Raw genomic sequence first — 21,554 nt, forward strand, 5'->3', positions numbered from 1 at the left:
TCAGTTTGCATTCGAAACACTCAAGTAGGGAAGCATTAAATTTTCATCTTGGGGTTAGCAGTTGCTGTCCAGCAACAATTATTGAATAGCAAAGATTTCATTACCATTAGAGTGTAAGTCACAGATGTGTATTTGCTAATTTCTTTGTTTAAGCATCTTAAAAAAAAACCTCTTATGGCCCTTTGGCTAGATGAGCTATGTGCTTTTTTTGATAACTATATTGCTCACTAAATATCCTACGGAATGGCTAGAATGTCTAGCTAAATTGATGCTATATATTTGAGTATATTTGTGTTTCAGGGTGAAGAATGTCTAAGAACAACTCTTCTGGACAGTAAATCCCTGATGTCACAATATAAATAGAAAGTCAAAGAGAAATTATATTTTAAAATTTAAATACTTGCTTTAGAGTCACTTTCAAAACTATGTAGTGAGTATAGAAAACTGAAGCTGTGTTTTTTTTTTCTTCTCAAGCTTTATTCGTCTAAATGACTATCTAATTGAGAATACAATGCACGTCCTAACAGTAAATTCTGCTAGCTCTCTTTTGAATTACCTCACTGACAAATTAAAACGAACACCTTCAGCAGATGTCATTCAGAAATGGATTACAGAAGAGAAACCTGAAGTCACTGATAAAAAGGTAAATTCAGATACAATTAAGAAAATTCACTGGGCAACATTCATTGAGAAGTGCTTGCTATGCTCTATGAATTATGCTATATTTTGTGTACTGGAAACAGTAGGAGAAATGCTTAGAGGGTTTCACAGTATAAACAGTCTACTATGCACATACGGAATGGAAGAATGAAAATCAGCATATCAGCAAGTATCTAATAGCAGAGAAAACATCCATTGTGCTGAATATTGCAGTCACTCTCACAGGCATTGCTAAAGATTCTTCATGTGTTCACTCCATAAATATTCCTTAAGTATCTGCTGTGTACCTACCCCTATGCTCAGTGTTGGGTACAGAGTAATGAAAAGCATAGACAGAATACTTGCCCCCAAGTAGCTTATAGTTCAGGGATCATTGTGAGCATGAACTGGCAGAGAAGCAGGTAAATTGGTATAAATGAAAGAGATAAACAGTGGTTTTAGAGGCAAGAAGAAGAAACTCATGGGAGCAAACCTTGGTGCTTTCAGTGCATAACCTCTTGGGAGGATGTTGATCTTAGAGTAATTTGAGATGTTTGAGATTAAATAGTACAAATGAATAGTAGCAATGCATTCTAGAGAGAAGGCATGTTATCTGTTATCCCAATAAACTTTCCCCTAGTCGATCCTGGATTATGGCGCCATCAGTTCTGTTCAGTTGCTCTGTCGTGTCTGACTCTTTGCGACCCCATGGACTGCAGCATGCCAGGTTTCCCTGTCCATCACCAATACGTGGAGCTTGCTCAGACTCATGTCCATTGAGTCGGTGATGCCATCCGACCATTTTATCCTCTGTCATCCCCTTCTCCTCCCGCCCACGATCCCTCCCAGCATCAAGGTCTTTTCCAATGAGTCAGTTCTTCGTATCAGGTGGCCAGAGTATTGGAGCTTCAGCTTCAGCATTAGTCCTTCCAATGACTATTCAGGACTGATTTCCTTTAGGATTGACTGGTTTGATCTCCTTGCAGTCCAAGGGACTCTTAAGAGTCTTCTCCAACACCACAGTTCAAAAGCATCAATTCTTTGGCGTTTAGCTTTCTTTATGGTCCAACTCTGACATCCAGTATGAAAAGGCAAAAAGATATGAAAGATGGTGCCATACCAGGTACCTAAAAACACAGCAAAACATGTTTATCTGGTTTCATCAAGCTTCCTACCTCCATATCTTTATATATCCCCAGGAAAGCCAACTATGCAGTTTCAAGGGCTGGTGCTCTTTGTAATAGTTTTCATTTTCTCTAAAAGTTCAATTTTAATTGCATATGTCTTTTCATTACTTTCTCTCCTCCCTTGTTCTTAGTTCCTTTTTTTTTCAATACTATCACATTTTGAAAGTAACATTTATCTTTCTAATTGTAAAAGTAATATATGCTAAGTGCAGAAAATTTGAAAAACACAGAAATACACAAAGAAAAGCATTCTCTACTATACCAAGACATCTATTTCCAAGGGTGAAAAGACAATCATACTTTACTTACTGCTTTATCAGCTGCTTTTTCCACTTTGCAATATATTATGAAAAATCTCCCAAGTCGATTTGTATTTTTTTTCCATATAACATTCTCACATAGAAATGTATTATACATCTTGTAAATAGTTTTCTATTGTTGATAACTTTGCACTACTCTAAATAATGCTGCAAAGAACATCTTTATCTATATGTTTTCCATGCATCTCTGATTTTTTTTCCCCTTAGAAGAAATTTATAGATCTGGAACTGTTGGGTCAAAAATATGTTCACTCACTAAGACTTTCGGAATTGATGCATAAGTTCCCAGAAATTTTTGTGTCAGTTTACAACCTTTCTAGCAATGTTCAAGAATGAACTTTTGCTCACATGCAGTCTAGATGTTATCATTCATTTCAGTCTTTGCCTATCTGATGGATGTAAAGTAGTGTTCAGTTCAGTTCAGTTCAGTTCACTACTTTAAAATGTTATGTCCCTTTAACTACCACCCCTGTACAGGACAAGGGGATAGGTGCTGTGACGAGAAAAATCTGGGTTTTTTACCTTCTCCAGATCCTACTTTCTCATGGGAGTAATAATGATACCTACTAAGACCCACTACACATGGTTGGTATGAAATTTACATGAATACGCAGCTCTGTCTGGGAATCAGTAAAGTACTCGATAAATGTTACTGAATAAAGTATCAAGAGAAAGAGAAAGAAGAGGATATTGACTGACATTTCCTCTAAAAAATTTCAGATTATGACCTTGGCCCATTTTTCCATTTAAGTATATTTCTGTTTACTGTCAGTGATCATGTTATTAGTATATATTCCTTTTGACCATATCAAGATATTTGTATTTAAATATAATCAACCTTCCACCTGCTGTACCCATTACTGATACATTTTTCCAGTTTGTGGTTTGCCTTTCCACTTTATTGATAGTTTTTTTACAAGGAGAGAAGCTTTACATAATTGCATAATCTTTCCATATTTGCCTTTATATTTTAATTTCTATGGTAGTATTCTTTGAAAGACATGCCAACATTATAAAATCAGCTAACTGTATAAGTTTGTGGGCCTTCTGTAATACAGAGGGTTTTTTATTTTAGACCTTCATACTTAATATCTTTAATGGCCTCCTTGGTGGCTCAGTGGCAAAGAATCCAACTACCAATCCAGGAGACGTGGGTTTGATCCCTGAGTCAGGAAGATCCCCTGGAGAAGGGAATGGCAACCCACTCCAGTATTCTTGCCTGGAGAATTCCATGGACAGAGGAGCCTGGCAGGCTACAGTCGTTGGGATCGCAAAGAGTCAGGCACAACTTAATGACTAACCAACGACATCTTATATCTTTATAACACCGCACATGTGCTCATTGCAGGGGGCCCCTGTGTTGGAGAAGCAGGAAGAAGATGAGTCTCTTGTTCCGATGTTTCTCACAGAACTGATTTTGACAGTCGAGTCACTGCTCTTTCAGCCTTCTTTGGAAGATATTCTGGTATGTGTTTCCTCCCTTAACATCTGTGTATAAATAACTTCTTGGAAAATGAAGCAGTTGTTCTACTGTTAAATGATTAGCAGGTTCACCCTTGTCACTTCTCCAAAATGATCGTAAGAAAAAGGCAGAGCATTGGTTCTGTGCACAGCATGGCTTCTACATAAAAGGTACCTGAAAGTTTAGCACATTTCCTTTCATTTGAGACAGATTAGGGGCTTGATGGGGTATACTATCAGAAGAATATAGTCTGTATATGAATTTAGAGGACTTCCCTGGTGGCTCAGATGTTGAAGCATCTGCCTACAATGCGGGAGACCTGGGTTCGATCCCTGGGTCGGGCAGATCCTCTGGAGAAGGAAATGGCAACCTACTCCAGTACTCTTGCCTGGAAAATCCCACGGAGAAGCCTGATAGGCTACAGTCCATGGGGTCGCAAAGAGTCGAACACGACTGAGCAACTTCACTCACTCACTCATAGGCATCCTTCTAATGTGAGTCCAAGAAATCGCTGTTGTAAATACCACTTTGAAATCTTTTTTTAAATATGTCACATTTAAGAGGATTTTATTGTTTTGGTATCTATTTTTAATTTTTTAATTGGAGGATAATTGCTTTACAATATTGTGTTGGTTTCTTCCATACATCCAGTTTTTGCTATGCTCTGCAGTCAGTTGCCACTAGATTGGCTACTTAAAGCAATAGCCATTTATTACCTCCATCTCTGTGGGTCAGGAGTCTGGGCACCTTTTAGCTCCTTCTCTGCTTCAGGGCCTCTTTAGGCTGCCCTTTGGGTGTTGTCTGGACTGAGGTTTCCTCAGAGGCTTTACTGGAGAAGGATCCACTTCCAGTTTCCCTCAAGTTGTTGTGAAAATTCATCTCTAAGCAGCTATAGGACTGAAGTCCATGGTTTCCTGAGAGAAGTCAGCTGAGCATGTCTGTCTGCTTCTTCAAGACCAGCTGGAGAATCTCCTTTGAGAAGGGCCCAATCTCTCTTTTAAGAACTTTCACTTGATTCAATCAGGTCTACCATGGATCATCACATCCTTTCTTTTTTAAATGTGTCTATTTATTTATGGAGTTATGGATTTATACGTCTATCTATGTATGGATTTTTGGCTGCGCTGGGTCTTCATTACTGCATGCAGGCCTTCTCTAGTTGTGGTGGGCAGAGGCTACACTCTTAACTGTGGTGTGTTTGCTTCCCATTACTGTGGCTTCTCTTGTTGCAGAGCACAGGCTCTAGGGCTTGCAGGCTTCAATAGTTGCAGCACGCGGGCTCAGTGGTTGCAGCACATGGGCTTAGTTGCCTCATAGCATGTAGAATCTTCACAGACCAGGGATCGAACCAGTATCCCCTGCATTGGCAGGCAGATTCTTAACCACTGGACGATGAGGGAAGTCCCATCACATTCTTGATTAACTCACAGTCAATTATGTCTGCAAAGTCCCTTCATCTTTCCCTATAACGTAACCTCATCATGACTGTGGCATCCATCATGTTCACAGATACTGCCCATATCCAAGAGAAGGGGATTATACAGGGCATGTAAACCAGGGAGGGTGGATTCTGGAAGACATTTTAGAGTTCTGCTTTCCTCCTTCAGGTACAAGCACAGATTAATAGACCAATCAGAGACTATATTTTCTGTCCTTAGCTGGTGTACTGTGGTGCAAAAGCACTAGGAATCAGGATCTCTAGATTCTAGTCTTGGCTTTTCAATCAGTAAGCTTTTTGACCTTGGGGAAAACACTTACCTCTCTGAGGCTCAGTACATGCATCTGTGAAATAAGGAGGCCGGTGAGTTTTAAGGTTGCTTCCTCTTCCAACAATTTTTGACTCTGTAATTTATGAGATCATCAGGCTTGTTTAGGGTATTTACAAGAATGAGCAGCCTGCTGAGGTCCCTATGGTTGGACTGTCTCTCAGGAGTTCCCAATAAGAGAGACACTGGATTTTCATGCCCTTTCCAGGCCAGAATATTCATAGACTTAACATGGAAGACAGAGTACAGGAAGATAACACAAGAAAGCTCTCTCCAGCTAGCAGCTGGCTATTCTCCTTAAGCACCAAGGGATAGGCCTTGAAAACCTCAACACTTAATATTTCCTGTTGTAGGACCCTACTGCCAACATGAATGTTAGTCGGTCATTCGTGTTCAACTCCTTGCAACCCCAAGGACTGCAGCCTGCCAGGCTCCTCTGTCCATGAAATTCTCCAGGCAAGAATACTGGAGTGGATAGCCTTTCGTGGATCTTCCCAATCCAGGGACTGAACCTGGGTCTACTGCATTACAGGTGGATTCTTTACCATCTGAGCCACCAGGGAAGCCCAACAGGAGTATTTTTAATTCCTAGATAAGTTGTGGGCTAAGCACATTCATATGTTCACACCACAGATAAGATTTTGCTTCATGTAGCCCCAAATTAGCCAATGGCAGTATAAACAGAATTGTCAATCGTGAATTTTCTATTTTTTTGTCACTCTTATTTTGATCATTAGTCTTAGCATTTCAAACATGCATACACACATAGAGCTTCATCTAAAGGAAAAATTATATACTTAAGTCTTGACATCTGACATTGTTCTTGCTTGTATTAACTATGGTCTCCTACTACTTGATCCAAATACTTGATCCAAAAGATGATGCTGTGAAAGTGCTGCACTCAATATGCCAGCAAATTCGGAAAACTCAGCAGTGGCCACAGGACTGGAAAAGGTCAGTTTTCATTCCAATCCCAAAGAAAGACAATGCCAAAGAATGCTCAAACTACTGCACAATTGCACTCATCTCACACACTAGTAAAATAATGCTCAAAATTCTCCAAGCCAGGCTTCAACAATACGTGAACCGTGAACTTCCAGATGTTCAAGCTGGCTTTAGAAAAGGCAGAGGAACCAGAGATCAAATTGCCAACATCCACTGGATCATCAAAAAAGCAAGAGAGTTCCAGAAAAACATCTATTTCTGCTTTATTGACTATGCCAAAGCCTTTGACTGTGTGGATCACAAGAAACTGTGGAAAATTCTGAAAGAGATGGGAATACCAGGCCACCTGACCTACTTCTTGAGAAATCTGCATGCAGGTCAGGAAGCAACAGTTAGAACTGGACATGGACCAACAGGTTGGTTCCAAATAGGAAAAGAAGTACATCAAGACTGTATACTGTCACCCTGCTTGTTTAATTTATATTCAGAGTACATCATGAGAAATGCTGGGCTGGATGAAGCAAGCTGGAATCAAGATTGCCAGGAAAAATATCAATAACCTCAGATATGCAGATGACACCACCCTTATGACAGAAAGCTAAGAAGAACTAAAAAACCTCTTGATGAAAGTGAAAGAGGAGAGTGAAAAAGTTGTCTTAAAGCTCAACATTGAAAAAACTAAGATCATGGCATCTGGTCCCATCACTTATGGCTGGAGATAAGATGGAGAAATAGATGGAGAAACAGTGGAAACAGTGGCAGACTTTATTTTTGGGGGGTACAAAATCACTGAAGATGGTGACTGCAGCCATGAAGTTAAAAGATGCTTACTCCTTGGAAGAAAAGTTATGACCAACCTAGACAACATATTAAAAAGCAGAGACATTACTTTCCCAACAAAGATCTGTCTAGTCAAGGCTGTGGTTTTTCCAGTGGTTGTGTATGGATGTGAGAGTTGGACTATAAGGAAAGCTGAGCGCTGAAGAATTGATGCTTTTGAACTGTGGTGTTGGAAAAGACTCTTGAGAGTCCCTTGAACAGCAAGGAGATCCAACCAGTCCATCCTAAAGGAAATCAGTCCTGAATATTCACTGGAAGTACTGATGTTGAAGCTGAAACTCCAGTACTTCGGCCATCTGATGCAAAGAGCTGACTCATTTGAAAAGACCCTGATGCTGGGAAAGATTGAAGGCAGGAGAAGGGGATGACAGGGTGAGGTGGTTGGATGGTATCACCGATTCAATGGACATGAGTTTGAGTAGCTCTGGGAGTTGGTGATGGACAGGGAGACCTGGCATGCTGCAGTCCATGGCGTTGCAAAGAGTCGGACATGACTGAGAGACTGAACTGAACTGAACTGAATACTTGATCCAACACACATTTTTCAATTCTTTCCTGTTCCTGTTGTGTTTAACAGACCTCTGATTGCATATGACTCTTATTTACTGCTCCCACCTCTGTAAATAGACTCCCCCTTGGTTAAATTTCTCTTGGTTTTACTCCTGTGGCAACATCTTTTCCTTTTCAGTCCTCTATTTTGGAGCATCTTTTTTGTCTGAGCTTTGACTGCTATGATCCTTAAAGGCTCCCTCCTCCTCACATGTTATATATTCTTCCTGGGTGCTTGTGTCTGTGCCCATTGTTCTAACTACTGCTTTTAGAATGGCATCTTTAAATGTATATTTCCATACAGTACTTTTCTTCTAGGCTCCAGACTTAGAGTCATCTGGAAATCTCCACAGTTAAGACCAACTCACCAAAATAAGGGCTTCCCAGGTGGTACAGAGGTAAAGAATCCACCTGCCAATGCAGAAGACACCAGAGATGTGGGTTTGATCCCTGAGTTAGGAAAATCCTCTGGAGGAGTAACTGGCAACCTGTTCCAGTATTGTTGCTTGAAAAATCTCATGGACAGAGGAGGCTGGCGGTCCACAGTCCATGGGGGTCGCAAAGATTCAGACCCAATTAAGTGACCAAGCACACATACACCAACATAAATTAAACTTATAGACTTCTTCCAAAACTTACTTTTCCTTCTGTATTTGAATGAAAAGCAGTACCCAGATGCCCAAGCCAGCAATCTCAGAGTCATCCTGTGCTTAGTCAGTCAATCGTGTCCGACTCTTGTGACCCCATGGGATGTAGCCCTCCAGGCTCCTCTGTTCATGGGATTTCCTAAGCAAGAATACTGGATTGGGTTTCTATTTCCTTCTCCAGGGGATCTTCCTGACCCAGGGTTCGAGTGTCTCTGGTGTCTCCTGCACTGCAGGCAAATTCTTTACCCAGCGAGCCATCAGGAAAGCCCAGATCTAGGATCTAGATGCCTAGGATCTAGGCATCATCCTAGATCCTCCCTTACTCTTTGGAATCAAGTCCTGTGTGTTGACCTTAGTTGCACCTCCCTTCAATGAGAACCCCATCCCTGCTGTGATGGTCTCTTCTCACCTGCCTGCCTCTCTACCTTCTAGTCCATTTTCTACATTGCTGACTGCAAGATTATTTCATAGGCATACCTTGTCATGTCACTTAAAATTAAATTTCTCCATTGTCTATAGTAGCATTTTCAAAGGATGCTCTATAAGATACTGATAGACATTCTAGGAGACGGGGTTGAGATATGCATTTACACATTAACAAATATGAAAACGTCTTTTTAACAGATCCAGAGGAAAATCCTGTTTAGTTTCTCTTAATGTGAGGTTTCATCCCAAACTTATCTGACCTTGGGACACCTTTAACTCAGGGAAGGCAGTGGCACCCCACTCCAGTACTCTTGCCTGGAAAATCCCATGGATGGAGAAGCTTGGTAGGCTGCAGTCCACAGGGTCGCTGAGGGTCGGACACGACTGAGCGACTTCACTTTCACTTTTCACTTTCATGCATTGGAGAAGGAAATGGCAACCCACTCCAGTGTTCTTGCCTGGAGAATCCCAGGGACGGGGGAGCCTGGTGGGCTGCCGTCTAGGGGGTCGCACAGAGTCAGACACGACTGAAGTGACTTAGCAGCAGCAGCAGCCCATGGTCACAATCTGGGGAATGCTGGACCACCAGCTCAGTATCACTCACAAGCCTTTCATGAGGGGTCGACTGCATCACAACTGCATTTAACCACACTGGCACTTACGCTGCAGCACACGGTCCTGCTGCCCTCCTTGGGCCTCTCACATGCACTGACTTACAAGAACTCTACTTCTGTCTTGTATACTTGAGAAGCTCCTGCTCATCTTTTAAAGTTCATCTCAAGAAGTACCTTTTCTTTATATCATTTAGATAGACGTTTATTATAAATTAAAAATTAATTTGTGCTCACTGAAGAGAATGTGAAAAGCACAGAAAGACATTATTAGCAGCATTGGTCATCCCATGTGCCACAAATAGAAATAATCTTTTAACATTTTTGGATGTTTTCTCCAGTTTTGTTTTAGTCCATACTGATATATACCAACAGACTTAACTGGTCATGAGATTTACATATGCATTTTAAAATGGGATTTATACACCAGTTTTATCCTCCTCTCTTTTTTTTTAATAAGCTTTGTAACATTATATTATAAACTTTTCCCATGTCATTCATTAATCAATCTTTGGAGACACCATTTTGAAAAGGTGCCTAATTTTCATTTGTATAAATATACTATAACTTAACCATTCTATTTTTGAACACTAAAGTATTTCTCTAATTAGTTTTTACTATAAGTATTGCTTCAGTGAGTGCCGTTCCACATGAATCATTGTTTACATACCTAATTGTTCTCTAAAGATAGATATCTAGAATGGAAACTACTGCTCAAAGAATATGAACTTTTATTGATTGCCTGCTAGTCTGCCATGTCTGACTCTGCAACCCCATGGACCACAGCCTGCCAGGTTCCTCTGTCCATGAAATTCTCCAGACAAGAATACTGGAGTGAGTTGCCATGCGCTTCTCCAAGGGATCTTCCTGACCTAGGGATCAAACTTGTGTCTGTCATGTCTCCTGCATTGGCAGACAGGTTCTTTCCCACTAACACCACCTGGCAAGCCCTAGCCACCCTTCCCTGATATTCTTAGGCTATCTTGTCCTTCTTTCCCTTATGACTTTTCTGGGTTTTGTTCATATTTCAAATGAATGTAATATATTCATCTTAATGTGTTGCAGTTTTTTGCTTATCAATTTCTCTCTCAATTAGAAAACATAGTTCCTAAACACAGGGGCTGTGTCTTCTGATTTGTCATATACTTAGAGTCAATGTAGTACTTTGTATGGTTGAATGAATTATTCTTATTTATTTTAGTATTTTATAAAATTCAAAATTTTTTGTAAATATACCCTTATATGCATTTACATTTTTGTTTGTGCTTTTCTCTCTAACAGGATGGTATTTCAGGTGCAATTAATCATTTCCAAAACACTGTGTTATCAGTTCCTAATCTCGTGCCTGATTCATATTTTGATGCTTTTACCAGCCCTTACATTAACAACAAAATGGAAGAAAAAACTTGTGGGTTTGGTCCAAGCTTATCAGCAGTATTTGATGATGATAAGAATTTTCACACAATTATCTTCCAAATAAAGGTATATTTTCTTTTACTAAAGCCATTTTTACAGTACTTTAAATTTTTAATTAACTGAGCAACATATTTTCTTCCTGTCTTATCTTTAAATTGAATGCTACTTAATCTCTAGATAGTTGAGTTTTTTTTGAGTCCTAGTATATCAGAGCACTGATGATAGGAAAGAGACATAAAGGCACAAGCTATTCAAGACTTGAATAACTTCTAAGGGAGAAAATAAGGTAGATACAGGGTGCTCGGCGCTGGTGCACTGGGATGACCCAGAGGGATGGGATGGGGAGGGAAGAGGGAGGGGGGTTCAGGGTGGGGAACACGTGTAAACCCGTGGCAGATTCAAGTCAATGTATGGCAAAACCAATACAATATTGTAAAGCAATTAGCCTCCAAAAAATAAATAATTAATTATTTTTAAAAAAGGAAGAAGAGGCATTATTTGAACATTGAGTGGTGCAGAAGAAATAAAGCAACTGATGAAAAGTTAAGGTCCTACTAAACAAAACAGAACCAAAAAATCAGAATATACCTGACTCCCCACAACCAGAAGATAAAATAATCTGCACATTGCTACACTTACAAAATAAAATGCCTTTGAATTATAAATCTTATAAATTACTCCAAATCCATGAACTGAATTAATTAAAATATATTAAATACATGAGAAGTTACCATGAAGAAAAATCAGAAAAATGAAGATTAAAAAAGCTAATGAATATTCCTTCTTTTCCCCCTCAAAGCCATGAAACAAAAGCTGTACTGTAAACTCAAGTATATAACATCAAACACATATTCAGGCCTGAATATGTGTGAAATAACATATCAAAAATTCAGAATTTAAAATATAAATGGTATTGTTTTAAGACAAAATTATCTAAGAAATGTAGACTAAATTTTATAGTGTCCAAAGGTGAATAAACTGAAACTAAAATTTAAAAGACAGGAAAACAACCAAGAGAATGAAAATAAGCTAGTGTTTGTGCATATCCTCAGCTGCTCAGTCCTGTCCGACTCTTTGCGACCCTATGGACTGTAGCCCACCAGGCTCCTCTGTCTATGGAATGCTCCAGGCAAGAATACTGGAGTGAGTTGCCATTTACTACTCCAGGGGATCTTCCTGACGCAAGGATAGAACCCACATCTCTTGTGTCTTCTTCATTGGTAGGCAGCTTCTTTACCACTGTACAAGATATAAGAAAAAAAAATGGTTAGAAAGAAAATAATCAAAATAGGAAAAAGGCAAAGAAAAATCATATGCATATAAATAAAGTCTCTGAAGAAGAAAAATAAAACAAGGTGTAGAACAAGCACATAACTATAGTCCAAGAAAAGAAACTGTGAATCTGTATACAGAGTACCTTGGGAAATTGACCCAGACCAATTAACTCTGAGATACATACTCTTGAAACTACTATCTTTTAAAGAAAAAAAAATTTTTTCCTCCAGGTCTCAAAGCAAAATAATAACATAACATATGGAAACAGCATCAGGCTTCTCAAAAATGACATATAAAGCAAGGTGATGATGGAACAGCACTTTTTAATGAAACTCAAGGGAAAAAAATGTGATCAAGAGTTTTTATCTAGATAAGCCAGTCCTTCAAGTAGGAAGGCCATAGAAAAAGTAGTTTTAGAAAGACAATGTGCCCTAGAGAACTTGACGCTAATTTGGAGTTTTTGTGGAACAAAGATGAGTTTCATCCAATCAAGAGATATCTGGTAAAAAGACTGATCTTTCTATCTGTAGATCCACATGTAAGGAGCTTGGAAGTTGCCACTCCATCCTAACAACAAGTAAAAAGCTGAACACATTGATTGAACAGACTGTTAATGGGCCTGGAAGAGAGGCGAGGGCATAGGGAAAACTACAGCCCTCAAGACTGGAGAGACAGAGAAATACATACAGGGAGTCATGGTTCTGAGAGCAGAGACTCATGGGCAGAAACCTCAGTGAGAACCAGTGCCAGGACGGGAAAACCAGAACTATAATTGGTACTTTGCTGGAGGCTCAGTGTGAACAAGTCAGAATAAAGCACTCAGGGGACCCAGTTATAGGAGACTCCCACAGTGTTATGAAATTTACCTGCAGGAGCTCAACCAGGTTCTCACAATAAATATCAGAAAAAGATCTCCTCATGCTTCCAGCAGAGAGAGGGGAAAGGAATCATTTGAAATACATCAGAACACTCTGTTCTTAACAAGGCCTGCCCTTAGAGGAAATTAGTTATCCAGAGTTTAATTTGCTAGTGTATTGTCAGGTCTTTACTGACCTGAGGGAAGGGAAATACACAACCCCAGCCTACTCTAGCCATCCTGTCCCACCTAAGGAGAGAAGGGGGAAAAAAAGCGAGAGACATTTATGATGAAACTCACAGTCCAGAGGCACTGGCTTACTAAAAGACCTAATCAAAGGATGAAGGTAAAATATATCCCCTTCACTGGCACATATCATCCTCTAACTCAGGACCTATTAACAGCCATTCCTTTTATCAAGTATATGACATCCAGTTATCAAAAAAAGTTATAAGGCATATTAAAAAGGGAAAAAATTAGAAGACAGAGCAAGTATCAGACCCAGACACGGCAGGGGTATTGGACATATCAGACCCAGAATTTAAAACAACTATGATTAAATAATCATACAACTATGATTAATAGTCATTGGAGAAGAAAATGGCAACCCATTCCAGTATTCTTGCCTGAAGAATCCCATGGACAGAGGAGCCTGGGGGGCCAAGGTCCATGGGGTCACAGAGAGTCAGACACGACTGAAGTGACTGAGCATGCATGCATGATTAATAGAACAACTATGATTAATAGAATGGGAAAGACTAGAGATCTCTTCAAGAAAGTTAGAGATATCAAGGGAACATTTCATGTAAGGAAGGGCACAATAAAGGACATACATGGAATGGACCTAACAGAAGCAGAAGATATTAAGAAGAGGTGGCAACAATACACAGAAGAACTATACATAAAAGATCTTCATGACCCAGATAATCATGACGGTATGATCACTCACCTAGAGCCAGACATCCTGGAATGGAAAGTGAAGTGGGCCTTAGGAAGCATCACTACAAACAAAGCTAGTGGAGGCAACGGAATTCCAGTTGAGCTCTTTCAAATCCTCAAAGATGATGCTGTGAAAACGCTGCACTCAATATGCCAGCAAATTTGGAAAACTCAGCAGTGGCTACAGTACTGGAAAAGGTCAGTTTTCATTCCAGTCCTAAAGAAAGGCAATGCCAAAGTTTGCTCAAATGACTGCACAATTGAGCTCATCTCACACGCTAGTAAAGTAGTGCTGAAAATTCTCCAAGCCAGGCTTCAACAATATGTGAACCATGAACTTGCAGATGTTCAAGCTGGATTTAGAAAAGGCAGAGGAACCAGAGATCAAATTGCCAACATCCACTGGATCATCAAAAAAGCAAGAGAGCTCCAGAGAAAACATCTACTTCTGCTTTATTGACTATGCCAAAGCCTTTGACTGTGTGGATCACAATAAACTGTGGAAAATTCTGAAAGAGATGGGAACACCAGACCACCTGACCTGCCTTTTGAGGAATCTGTATGCAGGTTAAGAAGCAACAGTTAGAACTCGACATGGAACAACAGACTGGTTCCAAATAGGAAAAGGCGTACGTCAAGGCTGTATACTGTCACCCTGCTTATTTAACTTCTATGCAGAGTACATCATGAGAAATGCTGGGCTGGATAAAGCACAAGCTGGAATCAAGACTGCTGGAAGAAATATCAATAACCTCAGATATGCAGATGACACAACCCTTATGGCAGAAAGTGAAGAAGAACTAAAGAACCTCTTGATGAAAGTGAAAGAGGAGAGTGAAAATATTGGCTTAAAATTCAATATAGAGAAAACGAAGATCATGGCATCTGGTCCCATCACCTCATGGCAAATAGATGGGGAGACAATGGAAACAGTGAGAGACTTTATTTTGGGGGGCTCCAAAATCACTGTAGATGGTGACTGCAGCCATGAAATTAAATGACGCTTGCTCCTTGGAAGGAAAGCTATGACCAACCTAGACAGCATATTCAAAAGCAGAGACATTCCTTTGCCAACAAAGGTCCATCTAGTCAAAGCTATGGTTCTTCCAGCTAGAGGAGAAGGGGATGACAGAAGATGAAATAATTGGATGGCATCACTGACTGGATGGACGTGAGTTTGAGCAAGCTCCAGAAGTTAGTGATGGACAGGGAATCCTGGAGTGCTGCAGTCCGTGGGGTCACAGAGGGTTGTACATGACTGAATGAACTGAACTGAACTGATGATTAATATGCTGAGGGCTCTAACGGATCAGACACACAGCATGCAAGAACAAATGTGCAATGTAAGACAAAGAATTGAGAGAGACAAAATATGGAGTAGTGTTCAGTATTGTAAAGGCAAACGTTACCATAAGAAAGCAAGACTTGTGGTCCCATGAGTCAGGGCTATAAATCTCTATGCACAAAATAGTACAGGAGATGCAAAAGGCAAAGAAATGCAATGAGACATAAATGGTACATAAACAGAATTACTGTGAACAGAAGTCTTCACATGGAGCTTTCATTAAATGTAAATTAGGATATAGAATTCTTAACTAACATAATCAGTGATAAATAATAAGGAAATAACCATTGAAACAGAAAAAAAAACAAGGGATTTTTATGAAAATAAAAATTTACTTATCTAAATAAATATGAAAACCCTGCAGACATTTATCCAAATAAATTTAAAAACTTAGATTAAGTGGATAGTATTTTTAGGGAAACATGGGTATCTAAATTAACAGCATTGGAAATAGAAAGCTTACCAATATCCACAGAAACAGAGGAGGTTATTAAAGAAATACCTTGTCAAAAGCACCAGCCCCAAATGGGTTCACAGGGGAACTCACCAAAGACCATATATTCACAAAGTACCATATATAAAGAGATCGACTCATCAAAGGCCGTATATTCACAGTATCACATAAATTGTTCCAGAATACTGAAAATGCCTGGTGGGAAAATCTCCATTTGTAATAGCAACAAAGCAGGTAATATATTTAAGAATAAACCTAGTAAGAAATGCTAAAAAAACCTATATAAAAATATCTTTTAAGTTTTCTTAAAGGCTTCTGGAAGACAAAAATAGATAAATGTTCTTAGATGGAATGACTCAACATAATAAAGGCTTCTATTCTCCCTAGGTTAATTTATAAATGTAATAAAAATGCCAATTAAATAATAATACTAATAAACTTATTGTAGAACATTTTAGGTTTATAGTAAAGCCTATAAGGAATAATAGACATCCATGGAAGCTAGGAAAACCCTAAAAAAGAAAAGGTATTTGGGATACTATTCTAGCCAAGTATTAAATATAAACTCTATAATTAAACGATTGTGGTATTGGCACATGCATAGTTATCAGGCCAGTGAAATGGAATAAAAAGCCCAGAAATACACCTAAGTAACATGAAAATTTATTAACTATGGAGTGATTTCCAGGATATACTGTTAGGTGGAAAAATCAAATTAGACAAGAATATCTATAGTGTGCTACTTTTTATGTCAGAAAATAGGGAGAAGGAAGAGATAAACCAGAAACTAAGGAAATTGGTTCTGTAGAGAAGACAGTGGGGATGGTGTAGACAGGATGGTGGGTTTGGAGTAGAAAAGATGAGAAGAGTCACACTTAGTTCTGAGCATACCTTTCAGTATAGTCCAGTATAGTTCTTTTAAAATCTATGCGCTTCCCTAGTGGCTCAGTGGTAAAGAATCCATCTGCCAATACAGGAGACGTGGTTTTGATCCCTGGCTCAGGAAGATCCCCTGGACAAGGAAACGGCACTCTACCCCAGTATTCTTGCCTGGGAAGTCCCATGGACAGAGGAGCCACGCAGGCTACAATCAGTGAGGTCACGAAAGAGTGGGACCTAGCTTAGCGTCTAAATAACAACAGGAAACCTATGAGAATGAGGAAACAAAATCTTAAAACAGGATGCATTAAAAAACAAATGAACTATTCTATATTTCAAATGAATAACCACACTGTGAGGAAGGGGAAAACACTAAAACAAGTAACTTTTAAATACAGTGTTTTCTCATTATCAGAGAAATGCAAATCAAAACCACAATGAGGTACCATTTCACGCCAGTCAGAATGGCTGCAATCCAAAAGTCTACAAGCAATAAATGCTGGAGAGGGTGTAGAGAAAAGGGAACCCTCCTACACTGTTGGTGGGAATGCATACTAGTACAGCCATTATGGAGAACAGTGTGGAGATTCCTTAAAAAACTGGAAATAGAACTGTCATACGACCCAACAATCCCACTGCTGGGCATACACACGGAGGAAACCAGAATTGAAAGAGACACGTGTACCCCAATGTTCATTGCAGCACTGTTTATAATAGCCAGGACATGGAAGCAACCTAGATGTCCATCAGCAGATGAATGGATAAGAAAGCTGTGGTATATATACACAATGGAGTATTACTCAGCTATTAAAAAGAATACATTTGAATCGGTTCTAATGAGGTAGATGAAACTGGAGCTGATTTATACAGAGTGAAGTAAGCCAGAAAGAAAAATACCAATACAGTATACTAACGCATATATATGGAATTTAGAAAGAAGGTAACAATAACCCTGTATGTGAGACAGAAAAAGAGATACAGATGTATAGAACAGTCTTTTGGACTCTGTGGAAGAGGGCAAGGGTGGGAAGATATGGGAGAATAGCATTGAAACATGTAAAATATCATATGTGAAACGAATCACCAGTCCAGGTTTGATGCATGATACAGGGTGCTCAGGGCTGGTGCACTGGGATGACACAGAGGGATGGGATGGGGAGGGAAGTGGGAGAGGGGTTCAGGATAGGAAACACATGTATACTCATGGCAGATTCAAGTCAATGTATGGCAAAACCAATACAATATTATAAAGTAAAATTAATTAATTTTTTAAAAGTAAATTAATAAATCAAGGTCTTAAAAATAAATAAATACAGTGTTTTGCCTACATACCCTTAAGCTAAAGATCACTGTAATTATAACAAATATTAGGTTCCACTTAGTTTGTTTTTCACAGTGGTATTAGTGCATTAGCAATTCTGAAATGACTTTCTGTGTATTCTGTAGTTTAGCAAACAACTAAATATATTGTGGATAATGAAATGAGGTTACTCCTCCTCAGAAAGGGAAGTACAAATATGGACGAGAAAAGGCCAGAATGATGTTATATTGGAAATGGAATTACGAACTCATGATCTCTAATTAATCAGTAGAAAGAGAACTATATATAGAGTCTTGTGTATGTATGTATATTTGTGGGGTGTGTGTGTGTGTGTGTGTGTGTGTGTGTGTGTGTGTGTGTGTGTCTTGTTCTGCTCACTGAGATGATCTGGAAGCAGTGACATCCTAATAGTGATGAGCACATTTAGTGTCCACACATTGGTTTCTATGTATCATTCCAAAGCAAAAGATCCTTATCTCTGAAGAAACTGCTTATTGCTTAGTCATGTCTGACTCTTTGTGACACCATAGACTGTTAGCTTGCCAGGCTCCTCTGTCAATGGAATTTCCCAGGCAAGAATACTGAAATGGGTTGCCATTTACTTTTCCAGGGGATCTTCCCAATCCAGGAATTGAACCAGAGTCTCCTTCATTGCAGGCAGATTCATTACCATCTAGCCACCAGGAAAGGCCCTCTACCCCACCCTCCCACACACAAATAAGAAGATGTCTAAGAACTAACGGAGACCTGCAGAAAAGATTAAAAAGCCAACTTGAAGGGTCTCTCTAGAACAATCTGACCATTAAAATAAGTAATGGTTATAACAGTGTTTGAAAGTAAGAATACATAAGCAATATTTTATGAATAAATGAATGAATCGATGGAGTGATGATGGAAAGCTCTTCCTTACAGTAAAATGCCAACTAGTAAACATAGAAGGAAAACCTAAAAAAAGATCACCACTTTATAGTACTTTACCCCCACTTCTATAGCAACCATAGAAATAGGTGAGAATCTCCAATGCATACTGAAATGGATATGCAAAGGTATGGTGAGAAAAAGGACTTTTATCTCAAAACATTTCTGCATAGGATATTTATTGATTTAAAGAGAAAATAGCAACAGATCTCACAGATACCACTTTAGTAGTGTTAACATTGCTAGTAATGGGACAAATCAACATTATGTGCCTTTAAACATGATACATGGAGAACATACATCATTTCCGTCGTATTATTGCCAAAATGTATAACTGAATGTAAGCATTAAGAAGTGTCGCGCGCACACACACACACACACACACACACACAAAATACTCTTCAAAAAGGTAAAGATCATGAAAGACAAAGATTGAGAAATTGGTCCAGATTAAAGGACACCAAAGATATATGACAAGATACAATACCTGATCCTGGATAGGATAGTGGGCCAGGGGGAAAAAAAAGTTTTTTATTTTACTATGAAAGACATTATTGGGAGAGATGGCGAAATTTGTATGCTGCTGCTGCTACTAAGTCGCTTCAGTCGTGTCTGACTCTTTGTGACCCCATAGACGGCAGCCCACCAGGCTCCCGTCCCTGGGATTCTCCAGGCAAGAATACTAGAGTGGGTTGCCATTTCCTTCTCCAGTGCATGAAAGTGAAAGTGAAGTCGCTCAGTCATGTTCGACTCTTCGCAACCCCATGAACTGTAGCCTACCAGGCTCCTCTGTCCATGGGGTTTCCCAGGCAAGAGTACTGGAGTGGGTTGCCATTGCCTTCTCCCAAAATTTGTATAAAGATCTGTAATTAGATAATAGTATTAATATCAATGCTAATTTACTGATTTAAGTCATTATATTAATATTATGGCAGTTTAAGAAAATATTTTTGTGTTTATTAAATAAGCTGTGAAATATTTAGTGTTAGAAATATCTTGTGTCTGCAGCTTTCTTCCAAATGGTTCAGAGTAAAATAGAGAGAAAGTCATAAAGCAAATGTGATATATTATTAAAATTTAAGGAATTCAGTGACCATATATGGAATTATTTGAACTATTCCAGCAACCATGCTGTGAGGTTTTAAAAATCATATTTGAACATGTTGGTAGAGCTTTCCATTTTGGGGTCACCCATTGTGTTTCTGCCTAACACTTGCATGATCATGTACCAGAGACACTATTAAATCTGCTCAAAGGAGATATACTTTGACGTAGTATCTTCCCTTCAACTTTTAATGTAAAGAAATAAACAGCAGAAACATTCTGGAAGATTATATACAAAGCCTATTGAAAGGAAATAAGTGAACAAATATCTAAATATAGCCATCTAGGGTGTGTACTAGTGTTTGTAATTAAAATTTCTACCACTACTCACTAAATATGTAAAGCAAGAGTCTGAGCTACCTACCCTAGCAGTGGTGTGTTGGGAATGAGCAATTCCATTGATCATCTCTAGTTTTCCTTGGGGCAAACTGCAGTCATTTGCAAGAAGTCTTAGTAGGAAATATTAAGAGAAGGCAGTGGAGTGTAGTCAGAGAGTAATAGGCCAAGATCAACAAGAAACAAGTCCTAACTGCCATTCACAGGCATTGTGATGCCATTGAACTATGATAATGTGTACTGACGTGGTATTATAGAAAAAGTCTTGTAGGGAAGTGGAGGTTTGCGCCAAGTTTAATCAAAGTGAGGGAAAGTATTTATTAGGGCAAATTCTGAAGACATTTTGAAATAGGAGACTTGCCAGCATAGAGAATTTAATAATGAGATTAGGCAAGTAATTTTGCATATATGCTAAATGGTTTTGCCTTCGCTCAAAAACACTTAAACCAAGACATAAAATTTGCAATTTGGAAAATAAATAGACATTGTCTCTTGCCATATATCTACTAGTGATGTATAAGTTCACCATGAAGCTAAAAAATTACACATTTACTTCTTTTTAATCATAAGGAACAATTCTTTGAAAGTCACATTTAAAGACTTTTTTTTTTTAAGCTTCATAAGAGAATTTGTTAACTGCCCTTTGTTATCAAGGATGGTACCTTTTCTCTCACTTACATATCCCCAGGTCACAGCATAGTGTGCATCTGCATTTTTCAGTTGTATAAAATTAAATTCTGCTCAGGAAAAATATAGTTTTGTTTGTTTTTATTTTATATGATGTTTAGGAAGCCATACAGGCAGCATTTGAATCTGCCCAATTATATGCAGCTACATTTGAAAAGTTTCAAATATTCTTCAAGGAAAATGAAAGTCTTGATTTACAAGATCTTAAACTTCAAGAACCTGGTAAGTTTTCATTTGTCCTTGCTAATTATATCTAAGAGTCATATCAAGCTTTATCATGGTCTAGGTTTCTGTTTTGTGGTGTGTGGTGACAGAGATGGTAGCCGAAAAGAGCTGGCATGACAAAACACAAGAGTTTATTCATTTCTAGATTACTTTCTGTAGAACCACTTTTTTCTTTACTTTTACTGTTATGTTTTATTTCAAAACATTATGGGAAGGAATTCTTCCCCAAGAGCTTATCTTTTAGTATGAAGCTGTACCAGTGCCAAGGTCATATAGCCTCTATATGGAAAGGAGTTGAAAGGAGTGTTTTCCCCTCAGATTCCTTAAAAAATGTTTACATAGTGTAACATGTATCTCAGGAATTCATTCTGTCTCAGGAATTCAAGTTACTCTATTTGTACAGCCCT

General features: G+C 38.8%; 1 protein-coding gene across 2 annotated transcripts in view; it reads left to right on the plus strand.

Annotated features, from left to right (window-relative positions):
* The window catches only part of DNAH6 (dynein axonemal heavy chain 6), a 289,159-nt gene that overhangs the window by 37,794 nt on the left and 229,811 nt on the right, over nucleotides 1-21,554 (plus strand). For both annotated transcript variants that reach the window (XM_004005864.5, XM_042246026.1), the window contains exons 9-12: nucleotides 475-643; nucleotides 3,495-3,611; nucleotides 10,674-10,874; nucleotides 21,024-21,144. In XM_004005864.5, coding sequence (XP_004005913.3) covers nucleotides 475-643; nucleotides 3,495-3,611; nucleotides 10,674-10,874; nucleotides 21,024-21,144 — 608 coding nt within the window. The remainder of the gene's footprint in view (nucleotides 1-474; nucleotides 644-3,494; nucleotides 3,612-10,673; nucleotides 10,875-21,023; nucleotides 21,145-21,554) is intronic.

This window comes from Ovis aries, chromosome 3 (assembly GCF_016772045.2).
Source record: "Ovis aries strain OAR_USU_Benz2616 breed Rambouillet chromosome 3, ARS-UI_Ramb_v3.0, whole genome shotgun sequence".
Classification (NCBI taxonomy): Eukaryota; Metazoa; Chordata; class Mammalia; order Artiodactyla; family Bovidae; genus Ovis; species Ovis aries.